General features: G+C 41.9%; 1 protein-coding gene across 1 annotated transcript; it reads left to right on the top strand.

Annotated features, from left to right (window-relative positions):
* The first annotated feature begins 263 nt into the window (after positions 1 to 263).
* LOC103191150 (protein-glutamine gamma-glutamyltransferase 2) lies at positions 264 to 13,056 on the top strand. The gene is made up of 13 exons (XM_042341785.1): positions 264 to 337; positions 948 to 1,118; positions 3,877 to 4,113; positions 4,639 to 4,757; positions 5,636 to 5,764; positions 7,127 to 7,304; positions 8,041 to 8,176; positions 9,154 to 9,257; positions 10,081 to 10,323; positions 10,534 to 10,806; positions 11,011 to 11,171; positions 11,940 to 12,070; positions 12,706 to 13,056. Exons 1-13 carry the CDS (start codon positions 328 to 330, stop codon positions 12,854 to 12,856), a joined length of 2,043 nt encoding a protein of 680 aa, XP_042197719.1. The 5' UTR covers positions 264 to 327; the 3' UTR covers positions 12,857 to 13,056.
* Positions 13,057 to 16,784: the final 3,728 nt, after the last annotated feature.

A 16,784-nucleotide genomic window follows, 5' to 3' on the forward strand; every position in this document is an offset into this window, starting at 1 on the left:
CTAGAAATAAAATAGTGATGGGTCAATAAAACAAGGAGGTGATTGCATAAGAGATTGCAGCAAACCAAACTGATTTGGAACCTGAAAAACAACTATTAACAGAAAATGCACAGCCAAAACTGTGGATTAGTGTTAGGGGCTGTGTTATTCCCTGTCAAACAAAACTATCCTCATAAAATGGGCAGTGCTCAGGCATGCTGTAGCCAATTACATTACAGATTGAGGATATAAATGTTGGCATACTTCTTTCATTTGCCCTTAGATTTAAAGAAGGTGCTCCAGAGCAGAGTGCTGCACCGACTGAGAGATTACTTCATCGGATATAAAATGACAACTGGTGAGTTGGGATATTACATTAATTGCGCATGAAATACAGATGTATATTCTTTTACATACTCTAAAGTCTTCAGTGCTATCTCTAATTCTGTGCATGAGTATCTTTAAGTGAATTGAAATGGAAAAAATCCCAAATTGTGTACTGCTACTACTCTGTTCCTTCTTCAAGTGAGATTGTTTCAGTTGTAATGGCTAATGAGTTACGAGGTGCAGTCGAGAGGATTTCCTTGACTCATGAAACACACCCTGTGTTCCTGATCCATTTTAGAAATCCAGTGAAATTTAATGGCGTTACCTGTCAGTTGGAGATTGTAGGTGGGTTGTGATATTATTAAGATTAAGACTTAGTTTAAGAATTTTCCATAAGTGCAAACTCATTTTAAGACAAAATAGTCTACACAAAAACTAGTATAAATTTGGGCTTTTTTAACTGAGAAAGAATAATAATAAAGGGTATGGGGAGCAAGCAGGAGATTGGCATTAGATCAGGTAGCTCATATGGGGAAAATATATAACACAGATTGTATAGACCAAATGGCCAAAATCAGTCGATGATAGAATGATACTTGTGAGACTGTAATTGTATTGATATAGTGATTTCTTTCTTACAGTGAATTCCACTGAGTTTTACTTTGAGAAGAATAATAAGGAGCACCGAACGGATGAGATTAGCATCAAGCGACTGATACTCAGACGTGGGCAGGAATTCCACATTACAGTGAACTTCAGTCAAAATGGGTTCAGAGATAAAGCTGACAAAATTGTACTCATTGCAGAGACAGGTAATTATTCAGGAATGCATTTGTGCAAGTTCAAATAAGTTTCAAAATAATGACTTGCGTGAAATTCGAGTTGCAGGCAATCTGTATAAGTAACAGAAAATCCAATTTAATAATAATAATATAATAATAATCCTTGCATTTGATATAGCGCTTTTCACGTCGGGAGGACGTCCCAAAGCGCTTCACAGAATATACTGTAAAGTGAGTTGACTGTATATTTGTGGGCGAACGCGGCAGCCAATTGCGCACAGCAATGTCCCACAAACAGTCATAGATTGAAAATGACCAATTTAATTATTGTTTTTGGTTTTGGAGGGATTATTATTAGGCGTGTGGAGTAAGGAAACTTGCCCAAGGTTTCGCCCTCTGCCTGGAATTGAACTCAGGTCTCTCGCTTGCAAAGCGAGTGCTCTAACCACTGAGCTACAGGACTCCACAATTTAATCAATAATCTACACTGAACATGCATAATTTAATGCAGCTGGTAAGATGAGGGGTCACGGCGGGAGGACGTGAAATGCTGGACAGTGTACAACATTTCAGACTCAAGATGGGGTTAGGGGGGGAGAAGGGAGGGGAGGGGAAGGGGGGTGACCGATGGCATGGTCGAAGAGGAGGGTCTTGAGGCGGGATATGAAGGAGGCTAAGGAGGGGGCGAGGCGGAGTAATTGGGGGATGGAATTCCAGAGGTTGGGGGCAGAGTGGCTGAAGGCTCTCCCGCCAATGGTGGGGTGGGTGGGTCGGGGGACAAGTACTGTACTGTGCACCACATTGTTGAAGGCTCAGTCCTTAGGATGAGATGTTAAACCAAGGTTCTGTCTGCTTGTTCAGATGTATGGGAAAAACAACCAATGCCACTATACGAGAAGATAAGGGAGTTTCACCTGGTATTCTGAGCAACAATCCCCCAAATAAAATTTGTCATTCACTTATTGGTTGATGGTGGGACATCGTTGTGTGAAAACGGCTGGCCTGTTTGCCTGTAAAATACACAGTGACTAAACTTTACAGTAAATCCTGTGAAGCGCTTAAAGATGTTTTTTCCTGAAGTAACAGCAATCTAATAAATGCAAGCTTTTTTTTTTGGTCAGTCAGGCATCTGACACACATGGAAACCCATCACCATGCTTAAGAGTATCTAAACCAAATTGAAAATTCCATGCATCCCACTTCCCATGGAAATTAACAGAGATAGATGCGCACTCTCTCCCTGGAGGGAAGCATCTTGCTTACCTAATTCCTGAAAGTATTAGGCAAGAGCCAAGGCTTTGGGATCCCAGAGCATGCACTGGGGTACTGTTGGAGTCTAACCAGCTAAAACCACATAGCTTGCCAGTCCAGCTCCAAGGAGACCCAGCTTACTTCCTGCTCAAGGAGGACAGTCAATAGTTTGCCATTTGATGTCCAACAAGAGTAGGTTTGAGCCCTCACTAGGTGGATGGTAGGTACCAGGAACACCCTATCAGCTTCTTGGTGGCCAACACAGCTCAACATGAAATGTATGAGAGCATTGCCACCATCTTCCTGTCCAAAGCTCAGGCACACATCCCTTTCCATTGAGCTACGTTTCCACCAGTTGGAGGTGCACGGTTTAAGCAGCAGTTGCTTACCTCTGCCAGCCAAACAAGGTGGGTTGCAGGCGTTGGATGTACAAATGTACTTTCACAAACTTTGACTTCAGGTAACGCCTTTGAGCCATTGTGGCCCCAAGCCTCAGAGATTTTGTATTATATCTCACTGGTAATTACATACACACGGAATATGAAGAACAATGACAGCTGCTCCTTGTTAAGTGGAAAAAAGTCCACCCGAGTCCAGATTTACTCCATTTCCTTGCAATTTTTGAGTAACTAGAATTTGGCAAATTGTTAAAGTAAAGAAAGCGAGATAGGAGTAGCAGTTGGTTAATGGTGGCTTTAGCCTAAAGCACAGTCGTATGTCAGAATTGACTCTAGCCTGACCTTCACATTTTTTCTCAATGAGGTGAGAGTGAGTGTGATGCATCATTTGCGTAGTGAAAGCTGGGAGCTTCTGCCCAAACTTGTCCTAAGGTAGGGAAACTTTACCGCTCCCCTTGAAACTCTCTCATAAAATGACTGAGTTGCCCTGGTGACAACACTTACAAAACTTGCTGGAAAGTATGTTTTCCATTCAAACTATAGTGCAGAACAGACGTGTTCTTTCTTAAATTTGGTTCCATTTATTTTACAAAGAACACCAAGCACTAGGGATGGCAACAAAACAGGAATGCTTTGCCCAATGCTTTGCCCAATAGCTAACAATAGTGTAGTGTAGATAATAATAATAATAATAATAATCCTTGCATTTGATATAGCGCTTTTCACGTCAAAGCGCTTCACAGAACACACTGTAAAGTGAATTGACTGTATTTTTTGTGGGCGAACGCGGCAGCCAATTGCGCACAGCAATGTCCCACAAACAGTCGTAGATTGAAAATGACCAATTTATTATTGTTTTTGATTTTGGAGGGATTATTATTAGGCTCTGTGTGGAGTAAGGAAACTTGCCCAAGGTTTCGCCCTCTGCCTGGAATTGAACTCAGGTCTCTCGCTTGCAAAGCGAGTGCTCTAACCACTGAGCTACAGGACTCCATGTGTGGGCTCTAACCCACAGGGTGAGGTGAGGGGTGGTGGGAAGCCAAGGGCATTTCTTCCTGTGGCAATTCCTGTGGCGATGTCATTTTATGTCTGATCTGATGTAGATTTAAATGAATGGAAATCTTCTTGTCTCATTGTAGGATTGAAAGCATCAGTTACATCTGGAACCAAGATTTTTATGCCACTTTCAGACTCGTTAGGTAAAGGTACATGGAACACAAGGGTTCTTTCCCAGAGCGGGGATGTACTGTCACTGGCTATCATCTCTTCGCCAAATGCCAGGATTGGGCGTTACACCTTGAATCTGCAAGACACAACAGAAGAACAGGTTTCTGAGCTGGGAGAATTTGTCCTGCTTTTTAACCCATGGTGCACAGGTATAAAGCCTTTTAATGCTCTCCACACAGTATAAGATCACAAGATCGATCCAAGTGAATAAGACCCTTCATTTAGTCTTTTGATTGAATCCTCCCAGAACTCCCACCCTGCCATCCTCCCATTCCAGCATCAAGCCATCTTAATTAAGTCCAGTATCCTGATCCTGTCCTCAACTGTAAACCGTTATTCATTCCTCTCAGTATAAATAAATACTTCCTGGCATCTGTACTGAAATTGTCCTTTGCAACCTGTGCTTTCCTGTTCTGCTGCATTGGTGCAATTGTTGGAGCATTGCCAAATAATGTCTTCACTGGTATTAGTCAGATACATGGTAAATTGCACTCATAAGGAATGAAAGATCATTTGTGTTCACTTTTAAAAAAATGGATACGGTTCTTAAGCCTAAGACAATGCAATACTTTGATACTCTGCAATCCTGAAGGTATGTTAGACATTGTGTTAGACATGTTAGTTCAATAAACACCAACTGGAATCTGCAGCATTGTCACATCTGTTCTTTTCAGAGGATGAAGTCTTTCTGGACAATGCTGAACAGCGAGAGGAGTATGTGATGAACGAAACTGGAATTATCTTCCAGAATAAGAGTAATTTCATCTGCTCTAAACCATGGATCTTCGGACAGGTACATATAGACTGGGAAAACATTCTGCTCAACTTAATTGTTCTCTTTATGGTGGGGCTCGAAAATATACTGCCTGACACTTTACTGAAGGACCCCGATGAGAAGGGGTGGAGGGCATTCTGGTCAAGGACAGCAAGATCTCAATGCAGTTCAAGTTTGTGGCATACAAGACCTGTGTGTAAACAGTCCTCCTTTATGGAACCAAACTCCTAAGGCAGAAGGTAAGCGGGATCTCCTTGGAGCTAAACTGGCTCCAAGGTGACATGTTTGGCAAAGTAATATCGGAATCAAGCCAGCCCTCTGTGGTGGGCTTGGTAGTCCGGTTCCTAAAATAGATGGGTCCGCAGTATTCCAGGGCACTGCTGATTGCATCAAACTAGGCTAGCACATCTGGAAAGGAAGACTAGTCACTGGGGGCATGAAACCATCCCACTCAGCTCCCGATAAACCATGCAAGCCAAAGCCCCTTTGGTGTTATCAGAACTTTGAGTTCTGACGAAGGGTCGTGGATCTGAAACGTTAACTCACTTTTCTTTCTCCATAGATGCTGCCTGACCTGCTGAGTGTTCCCAGCGACTTCTGTTTTTGTTTCAGATCTCCAGCATCTGCAGTATTTTGCATTTTGAAGCCAAAGCCCTATAGGGTAGGATGATCCCAGCTGGATAAGCAGCAGGAAAGCTTGCCATCAATGACAAGCTATATGGTTTTAGCTGGTTAGACTCCAGCATTACCCCAAAGTACACTCTGGGGTCCCATACCTTGGCTCTTGCCAACCTGCGCCTAATACTTTCTGGAATTAGGTAAGGAGGATGTGTCCCTCCAGGGAGAAAATGTGCAACAACAATTACAGAATATTAACACAAATGTTTCTTTCCTAGTTTCATGAAAAAGTTGTGGATATATGCCTCAAATTACTGGACAAAAATCCCAAATGCTTAAGAAACCCAACTAAGGACTACATACGAAGAAATGATCCTGTTTACATCAGCAGGGTGGTGACAGCGATGGTAAGGTTGAAATTTTGACTTTGGTAGTGGTAGAAATAAATGGAGTTGATTGGAACTTGTGAGGAGAAATTCCACCTGTGCCTAAATTTACATTATTTATTTAGCATTTTTACATCGTCCAGAATTTGACAAATTCTTAAATACAGCCTTAATAAAGAAGACAGTTTTTTTTTGAAAAGCAGCTTCAAAGTTAAGATTAATTTAATAATTTGTCAAATTCTGGACACGTTGAAATGCTACACCAATAAAGTAAACATAATCCCTTGTAGAATTTGCTATCTTGTTTTCACCATGTTTCATAATCTTCTCTGAACGTCTTTTGCTTCCCCTGGAGTCCAGTCCTTAACTGGGTTTTGGTTAAAAACAATTACCAACACCAGTACTTCATAAATAGTAGCTGACATTCACTTATGGTTTGATTCTGCCACTTATTGAGGACTTGCTCATAATATTAACCTCCACCACCCACTAAATCTTGATAATTATTCACCATAGATCTATGACATAACAGAAGGATTTGTATTGGTGGAGTCCCCTATCTTAGTGGTTAGAGAACTTGCATAGCAAGAGAGAGGATCTGAGTTTGGTTTCCAGGTAGGGTGAAACCTAAGTTTTCTTACTCCACATGCCTCTGTTTACCTGCTAGTAGGTAGACACCCATTTGTTAGTCGATTTGCAGATCGCTTTTACGGGGTAATAATCCTTTAAAAAAATATTAGTAATTTGGCCACTCAATCCATGACTTTTTGTGGGACACTGCTGTGCACAATTGGCTGCCGTATTACAGAATATTCTGTGAAGTGATTTGAGACTTCTTGAAGACGTGATAAGGTGCTAAGCCACTATATCAAATGCGATCTTATTAATATTATTTGTGTCAGTGTTTGCTACTCCATCTCTCCTAATCCCAATTTATCTGAAGATTAGTTGGCCAGGACACCGGGAGAAACTCCCTTTTGTTTTCAAAATGTGTTGTGGGATCATTAATTTCCACCATAACAAACATCATTGAAGGACCGCACCTCAGATAGTGCACTATACTGAAGTGTCAGCCGAGATTGTGAGCTGAAAATAATAATAATAATCTTTGCATGTGATATGGTGCTTATGTATCATGTCTTCGATACGTCTCAAAGCACTTCACAGAAAATACTATACGTATCAAAATCTGAAAAGCAATGGTGTGGTAATTACAAGCAAGAGAATTCAAGATGGCTAATTAAAATCCTTGCTCTGAATCACCCTAAAGATGTGATGACCCATCAATTTCTTCTACTTTTTAGACCTTTTCATTACTGTCTTCCAGGATAGTCATAAGCTCATAATGCCCTCAACATAGATTTACTGTTGTTATCTTTTCAGGTGAACTCTGACGATGATAGTGGCATACTTGAGGGTCGATGGTGTCCACCATATGATTCCGGAAAGCCTCCTTCACGATGGATGGGAAGTTTCAGCATCCTTTATTCCTGGAATAGAAATAGTTGCCTGCCAGTTCGTTATGGGCAATGCTGGGTGTTTGCTGCAGTGGCTTGCACAGGTACGGAGGAGAGAGGGCAAGCGGGCATCTCTTTCTTTTTTAAAAAATTATGCGTTTCTAAATATTGCTCAAATATGGTAAGCAAAATGGAACTGTTCCAGATGTTCAGACACATTTTATGTTTTGGAGCGTGTTTTTACTGTAAGGAATCTTGATGTGAAAAATACTATCTTGTACTGTGATCATAACCACCAGTGATAATTATTACAAAGGCACTGCATGGTTTCACCCACAATAAATACGTCACAATCACAAATTCTTAATAGAGAAACAAAACAATGGCATTGTCTGACTATTTGGATTTTAATGTTTTAAATTCACTTTAATAGTAAACTACTTGGGAGAAATTCCACATGGATTGAGATTTACTCTTTTAAGCACCATTATTTCAGAAGGTGCAGAACCTAGCAAAAACATTTTATTCAATTTACACACCGATAGTTTTAACTTTGAAGGAAATTGAATGCAATCTTCAGGAAATGTGTTTCTCAAAATAGCAATGCAAATTGCTTAATCCATTGTAAACTGAATTAACAAGATGAAAGGACTTTTCACCATCCTGTAGTTCTGTAGCAAGGAACGGTGCTGCTTTGGGGTTGAACAGTGGTGACTTGCAATGGATTTCACTCATAGAGATTCTCCTTTAGAGATTTAGATCTTTACTCATTGTGAATTGCCACTTGTTTGACGCCCTGATGTCATGTATGTATTGATCTGCTTTTCTGTTTGATATTAGTTTTGAGGTGTTTAGGAATTCCTACACGTGTGGTCACAAACTTTGAATCTGCGCATGACACCAATGGGAACTTAACTGTTGACAATGAGGTTGATGAATACGGGGGAATGATTGGAAGGAGCAAAGATAGTATTTGGTGAGTGAAGACTCAAGCCAAACTTCTATTTTCTTTGATAGAGGAATCCATAACCAGGCAAGTAATCTTTAAATTTGAACTAGGGTGGTTAGTGAGAAACACTTCTTCACACAGAGGGTTTTGAAAATGTGGAATGGGTTGTCCCAGAGAGGTGTGGATACAGCAATGATTGGAATGTTTGAAAGGGAGAGAGATGAATATTTGGGAAGTAAAGCTATGAATGCAGGAAAATGGGATTAAAAGATCTGCCATGTACTGATAAGTAGGCTCAATTAACTGAATGCTTGGCTTGCTTAAACTCCACCCCACTGCTCAGGTGGCTGGCCTTCTGCACATTCCTCGGTTCCCTCCTCTCAACCATCAGCAGCTGTGTTTTCAGCACTATGCCCTGAAACTCTGGAGCTCTCTGGCTCAGTCTCTTCACCTTGCCCCCTCCTTACCATCGTTAGATTACCTGAAGTCCTTCCTCTTTGATCGTGCCTACGATTACCTTAGTTCGCTGTTAAGATCCACCACTGTAAAGTACTCTGCGGTGAACAAGGCTGTATACATTCAAGTTATTGTTGAATATCCTCCTCGTTCACTCCATCCTTCAGCATTTCTCTCCTTATTCGAGCACTTCTAGTTAATGCTATTTCATTGACCCACTATTTAATGTAGTCATAGCTAATGCATAGATTAAGACTGGGCCTCAGATCACCACCAACAACAAATTATATGTGTAGTGACAGTCAGGAATCTGCATCTGAACTGGTGGTTGGGATCAGGAGGAATGGAGGGCGGGGAGGGTAAGGGTAAAAGGGTGACCGAACGCATGGTTGAAGAGGAGGGTCGTGAAACGGGTCTTCAAGGAAAAAGTTGCAGGGAACTCTTTGAGCATTTAACTGGAGTGCAGCAGGAACAGAAACATATTCAAATTATCATTACGATACATATTGATATGGAGGAACTTTGTATTCTCTGTTTCCATACTTCAGGAATTTCCATGTCTGGATAGAAGCTTGGATGGCTCGAAATGATCTCAAGCCTGGTTTTGATGGATGGCAGGTGCTGGATCCAACACCACAGGAGAAAAGTGAAGGTAAAGAACTCAATACACTTGCAGCCCAGGGCACAAAATATCAATAGGGTCAGTTGAATTTGAGCATTTTGTCTTTGTCCAAAAACTCTAAATGTGTGACTTAAGAAGTTGAGTCAGAAGTTCATGGATTCAAGCCCCATTTTGGAACTTTGAACTCAAATAGTCTAGGCTGACACACCTATGCAATGTTGAGGATATGATGCATTGGTGGAGATGCCGTCCTTCAGATGAGATATTAAACTGAGGACCTGTCTGCCTGTTCAAGTGGATGTTAAAGCTTCCTACTTGATAAACGAAGAGAGTTTCTCCCAGTGACCTGGCTGACAATCTACCAGATAAAATCTGTCATTCACTTTAGGTTTGTTTTATTTATTTGTTTCTTTTTATGCAAAAGCATCTTTCCAAATCTTGCTCGAGAGTAGGTCATTCTCACCATTTATTATAAATATCTATATTTATAGCAAAATACCAAAATAGAAAATTATGAATTTTTCAAACTATTACGCAAGTGAATAAATTGAGGTTATATCACAATAACAATACAGGCAGTGCTAACAGTAAATATCCCCATTGCGGACACATTAGTTTGGAATCTCATTTTATTCAAACATACTCTCAAAATTACTCTCAAATGTTCATCAATACATTTAAGAGGAAATGTGATGCATGTATGAGAGAAAAGGGAGCAGAGGCGTAAAGCAAAGGGGAATAGGGGTGGCCATTCGTGTTGAGTATGAATGTCGGCACAGGCTCATGGGGCCGAATTGCTTGTTTCCATGTATATTATTCAATGTAAATAATCTATTTCCTTATTTTTCTTAAGGAGTCTATTGTTGTGGACCAGCTCCAGTCAAAGCAATAAAAGAAGGGCAACTGGATGTGAAGTTCGATGTTCCGTTTGTGTACGCAGAGGTCAATGCAGATAAAGTGGACTGGCTCTGCTACAGAAATGGTAGAAAGGAAAAGACATTTATTAATTCCACATATGTCGGCCAAAAGATCAGTACCAAGGCTGTTGGGAGCAAAGAACGCGAGGATATCACAGCAAATTACAAATACCCTGAGGGTGAGGAACTGAAACAGAACTTATTAAGCAATTGAAACATGGAAAGAATTTTCTTAAAATCATAACTTTTTAATTATAACATTTTCACTCGGAACACAATATTTAATTTACGTGCAATCTGCATGCAAACAAGAGAGCAATAGATTAAAAATCTTGATTATTATAAAGTTTTTTTTCACTTCCATGCCCTTTATTTGCAAATCAATTCAGGCAATGCTAAAGAAAGAATGGTTTTCAGTATCGCTGAGCTGAAGAATAAGCATGAGTTTCTGAAAGAGAAGCAATTCAATTTGTCTGTGCAGACTGAAGAGTCTATCTCAGTTGGCAAAGATATTAATGCTTTTGTGAACATCACTAACAAAAGTGACAAGAGAACTGAATACAAGCTGAACTTTTGTGCTCAAGTGATAAGGTACACTGGGAAACCCATAAAGGAAAGTATAACAAAGAACATCAACAAAATTGTTGTTGAACCCCATGCAGGTAACAGAGTTTTTTTATTGGGACTTTGTAGAAAGTTATTTTGTGGATCTTCTGCTAAAAGATTTCCCATTCTAGTTGTCGCATATTTTGTATTTTATATTGCTTACGTAAATAAATAAGTGAGCATTTCAAAGGTTGTCGGGGATCCTTTGTATTTTTCTGGGATACTGTAATTTTTATCGGTATTCTTACCTGATCTTTCAGAGAAACCTGTCCCAATAGAACTGACTTACAACGATTATGGTAAATTGCTTATCGAACACAACCTGATCAAGCTGACAGCTGTTGGAAGCGACACAGAATCAAATGAAACTTTGTTTGCCACAAAAATCATCAGTCTGGAAAATCCGAGCGTCGACATTAAGGTGATTGCAAGAGAAGTTCGGATAAAGAAGGCTCATCCTTGCAAAATGCACACCCTACCATCCTCCCAATACAACACCTTTTGCTTTTAAATGTTCAGCATCCTGGCTTCAACCACCCTTCCTTACATTGGTTCCCAGGCATTAAACGCCTTCCATATCCATTCTGCATTTCTGTCTATTTGTGTCTGTCCTGAACTTGTCCTTTACAGTCCTGAATCTGTGTCCTTTTCTTCTGCTACCTTGGCTGGTATGAGAATACTGTATTGCTCTGGGTTTACTTTCTCAATCTCATTTATCAACTTATATACCTTTTATAAGGTCCCATCTAAGATATCTGTCCAAGGCTGAAGAGCCAAGTTTAGCTCATTATGGCCTTTCGCTGTGCCGTAAATATCTATTTTTCTATTTCTCATAGCTCCTACCTCTCATTGTTCCTCTCGTTGTTGCTCTCCTTTGCCATGCCTCGTGGTGCATAGAGCATACAGATAGCAAAGGGATATTAGGGGACCTTAATGTTAAATATAGTTGGTACAAAACAGTTCTTGAAGGGACGAGAAACACTAAATTTCGGAACGGATTCAATGTGACATTTCTTTTACCCCAGTATTTCTAAAGTGTGGAAGGGAATTATTGTGTCGTGTGCTTCTGAGTGAATCCTGTTTGGTTCAAAGTCTGTGAGCTGTTTCGATAAGGGCCTTGTATGAACTATTTTAAATGTTGTGGAAAGAAAGCATATTTGGAAAGCTAAATCTTGATTCACTTTCTTAGTTCCTGGATGAGCCAGTGCAGAATCAAGAGGTGAAAGTAGAAATCTATATCGCAAACCCTCTGCCTGTACCTCTAAATCAATGTGTCTTGACAATTGAAGGACCTGGACTGATTGACTGGTTCGAGACAAGGTAATGAAAAAAAGATTATCATTGTAAAATGTATGCAGACAGGTTAGTCATATCCGGCTCATGAAAGTCCATATTGAAGCGCATTTGATGTAGTAATAAGGATTCTTACATTTGGTACAGCGCCTTACCATGTCAACTTAACGCCTCAAGGCACTTTGCAGCATTTCCTGTAAAGTGTAGTGACTGTTTATTTGTAAGCAAAAATGGCAGCCAATTTGCACACAGCAATATTATCCCACAAACAGGCAAGTGAATGCCAAATTTGATTTGGAGATTGTTGGCCACGAAACCAAGGAAACTCCCTTCTCTTTCCAATAGCGTTATGGGATCTTTGATGTCCATCTGAATAGGCATGTTCAGAACTTTGGTTTAACATTGTGATCAGCACTGCACTGGAGTGTTAGCCTAGATTGTGTGCTCAAAGTCATGATAATAATAATAATAATAATCATTGCATTTGATATAGTGCCTTATCATGTCTTTGAAACCTCTCAAAGCACTTCACAGAATATACTGTAATGTGAATTGACTGTATTTTGTGGGCAAAGCATGCTTATTTTATCTGTTAAACTCAAGCTATTTTCTTCGTAAACTCCTTTCGCTGAACTGATGAGTTGCTTTGCTTCTTGTTTCAGAATTGATGAGATCAGTGTAAATCACGCAACAACAGTGCAGATTACAATCGTACCAACCAAATCAGGCATGAGGGACCTCTTGGTGGATTTTGATTGCGATAAAATTAAGGATGTCAAAGGATTCAAAACCATCACCGTTAAAAGTGCCTGAAACTTTCCAAGTCACACTGCAGTTGTGTGCATCACTTTAGCGTGTTCTAAGATACTCAGCTTCTCACACAGAATTATTAACATACATGTCAAGATTTACTTTGATCATGCATTGCTAAAGTTGGGTATTTTTGCAAGATGCTGTCTTCAATCGGGTTTTCAAGGAATGTTTTATTAAAAAAATGCCTAACTCACAGGGAACTCAAACTTCGAATGTTTTCCCGACAAGGGGAAAGTGCCATGATTATTGTGACTCAGTGCTTCTTTACTTCCTGCTTATCCCACTTCCATAACAAAAAGTATAATAATCCTTGTAGTGCCTTAGCACGTGTTGAGATGTCGCGAAGGATATATTGTAAATGCTGTGATTGTATTTTCTGGGCGAACGCAGCAACCGATATACACACAGCAATACCTCAAGCCACCTTTGACAATGTGGTGTACCCCTAGCACTGCATTGGAGTGCCAGCCTGGACTAAATGGATTCCAATACTGATTTGAGACTTATTTCCATAACCTGACTCATGTCAGAATGCTACTGACTGAGCCAGCCTGACACAGAATGACTAAGTTCATTCTGAGGAGCAAAATGAAGATGATCTGAGTAAAAATTATATAGTACAAATAAAATAAATAACTGGCAAATGTAGGTCTGACAGGTATTTGGCAAGGTTGAAGGGAAGAATAAATGCAATAATCCTTGAATTTGATATAGCAATGTTGATTATTAACTTCAAAGATCGTTTGTGGGACATTGTTATCCGCAAATTGGCTTTTTCTTGCATTTTGCAAATTGTGTTTTCTCACAAAGCAAACACAGTGACTGCACTTTACAGTTTATTCTGTGAAGCTCCAGACGTGAAAAGATGCTATGCCAAATGTAAGGATTATGATTATTTGTATAATTGGGCTAACATATGCTTTGGGCTGGCCCTGTTCAAATGCATACATGTACCCATAATTATGAATTAACAAAGGGAATATCAAACAGAATATAGAATTGCCTGCGGTCTCTTTCCATCGGGGTGTTAGCCTCGCTCACGTTTAAGACATTAATTAGTGTGAGTTATGTTTAACGACCAATATGAAACACATTGGGAATTGTTTCCAGGCTATTTATGATTCCTGTTCTTTACTCTTCACATTGCCAAAACCACTGAGCCAAAGCTAAGCTATTAACAGTGTTGTGCAGACTCAATCCCCACTGTCCCTGAAAGGAAGTGGAATGCTTTAATCTTATGGCAAGGTTTAAATTCAGACTTTACCATCCAGTGATAGTGATTGAGACAGAAGAGAGCAATGAGGATAATCCCCCAATGTTAGAGGAATGAGCTATGAGCAACAATTAAGCAAGATAGGGTTCTTCAGTCTTGAAAGGAGACATCTCAGAGGAGACCTTAAAAAGAGATATAAGCCCGCTCACTGATGGAGGGGCACGTAGAGCGGAGACATGAAGCAGGCCGGTGCTTGCAAGACCATCGAGGGAGCTTAAGTTGAGGATCTTAAGATGAGAATCTTGAAATCAATTCATTGGGGGATGGGGAGGGAATGGAACCGAATGAAGATGGGGGTGATAGGCATGGAGAGAAGATCATTGAATAGTCAAGCCTAGACGTAATAAACACATGGCTGAGGATCTCAGAGGCCCGAGGGAGTGCTAATAGCAGCCATTGTTTCGGAGATGGGAATAGTTGAGAAGGTCTGAGCATGGATGTGGGGTTTAAAGAACATTTGGGAGACAAACAAGACACCAAGGTTCTGTACCAACTCCGAGAAGTTGCAGCTCAGTCTCTTCTAGCTTCTCAGTTGACAAACATTAGGGTGGGTGGGCACACAATGGTTTCAGGCAGACTTTTATTCTCAAGGTAGAGGTTTGTACAATGTATGCAGCATGTCACCAATAATGAATGCAACAACAATAAGATTCCATTTATAGAGCGCCTTTCACGTCGAGAGGACGTCCCAAGGCGCTGTACTGTTGGGTCAGGACCCGAGCAGGGGGGGAAATGGTCAAGGTGAGGGGAGGGAAGGGAGGGAGCGAGGAGGGGGTAGAGAGTCGAGAGGGGAGCTGAAGGCTCGGTCAAAGAGAAGGGTCTAGAGACCGGCCTTGAAGGAGGAAAGGGAGGAAGCAAGGCGAAGGCACTGGGGGATGGAGTTCCAGAGCCTGGGGGCTGAGAGGCTGAAGGCCCGACCACCGATGGTAGGGCGATTGGGGCGGGGACGTGGAGCAGACCGGAGCCGGAGGAACGGAGGGTACGGGCAGGTAGGTAGGGGGATAGTAGGTCAGAGAGGTAGGAGGGAGCAAGGCCGTGAATGGCCTTGTAGGTGAGGATGAGGATCTTGAATTCGATCCTCTGGGGATGGGGAGCCAGTGGAGGCGAGCGAGGGTGGGAGTGATGTGGCCGCGAAGCCTGGTGCGGGACAGTACACGAGCTGTAGAGTTCTGAATGACCTGCAGCTTGTGGAGGGAGGTGCCGGGAAGGCCGGCGAGGAGAGAGTTCCCATAGTCCAGCCTTGAGGTGATAAAGGCGTGGACCGGAGTTTCAGCAGCGTGAGGGGTGAGGTAGTGCCGTAGTCTGGCGATGTTCCAGAAGTAATGGAAGGCAGTGCCAGTTATGGCGCGGATATGAGGGAGAAAGGACAGCTCAGGAGGGCCTCAGTTTTACGCACGTTGAGCTGAAGAAAGTTGTCTCTCGTCCAGGACTCAATGTCGGACAGGCAGCTGTCAGGACATCGGTGGTCGTGGAATTGAGGGTAGAGGAGGAAAGGTAGAGTTGGGTGTCATCCGCATACATGTGGAAGTTAACCCCATGTCTGCAGATGATGTCACCAAGGGGGAGCATATAGAGGGTGAAGAGGAGGGGACCGAGGACAGAGCCCTGAGGGACACGGCACGAGACAGTGCGGGGGGTGGAGGAAAAGCCATTCGTGAAAACAAAGTGAAGACGGTGGGAGAGGTATGACCTAAACCACTCAAGTACACGGTCTTGAAGGTTGAGGTGGGAGGACAGGCGGTGGAGGAGGATAGCGTGGTCGACCGTATCGAATGCTGCCAATAGGTCGAGGAGGACGAGGAGGCCGAGGGATCCCTGGTCACAGATGGTCAGGATGTCATTGGTGACCTTGACCAGGGCAGTTTCTGTGCTATGGGCAGCACCATTACTAATAATAGTTTAGATACAAAATGAATAGCTGTTCTGTGACCTTTTCTGGGTTCAACAGTGATATTCTTTGTTGTACTTCTTTTCATAATCTTTGTTAGTTATTCCATTATATGTCTTTTTAAGAGCAGCAAACAGAAGGCGGCAGACTCTTTTCTCATTGTTCTTGTTGGAGATGATCAGTGTCACCTTAACACTGTTTCCATTGTCGGCAGGAGCTGCATTTACAGTCAATTGGAGTTTCTTCTCAACCTCAGAAAGGGTAGCTGTCCCATGTAGCTATTCTGAATGGCCTTCTTTCTTTCATGGACCAACAACAAACAACAACAATGATTTGCACTTATATAGCGCTCTCCACACAGGGTAGCATCTCAGAATGCTTAACAGTGACGGAGCTTGATTCCAAGCCGGGGTGGGCGGGGGAAGGTGGCTGTAAGCAGGGTTGAAGAGGAACGTTTTCAGGTGGGACTTGAAGGAGGGGAGAGAGAGGGCAAGGCGGAGGGATTGAGGGAGAGTGTTCTAGAGTTTTGGGGCACAGTGGCTGAAAGCACAACCTCCAATGATGGAGTGAAGGGTGCGAGGGTTGAGCAGGAGACTGGTGCCAGTCAAGCGGAGGCCCCGAGTGGTGGATTGAGGAGTGAGGAGGTCAGAGAGGTAGGGAGGTGCCAGGGAATGAATGGATTTGAACATGAGAGTGAGGATCTTGAAGTTGATCCATTCGGTGACAGGGAGCCAGTGGAGCCTGTCCAGAACTGGTGAGATGTGGGT

This window comes from Callorhinchus milii, unplaced genomic scaffold (genome assembly GCF_018977255.1).
Source record: "Callorhinchus milii isolate IMCB2004 unplaced genomic scaffold, IMCB_Cmil_1.0 Scaffold18, whole genome shotgun sequence".
NCBI lineage: Eukaryota > Metazoa > Chordata > Chondrichthyes > Chimaeriformes > Callorhinchidae > Callorhinchus > Callorhinchus milii.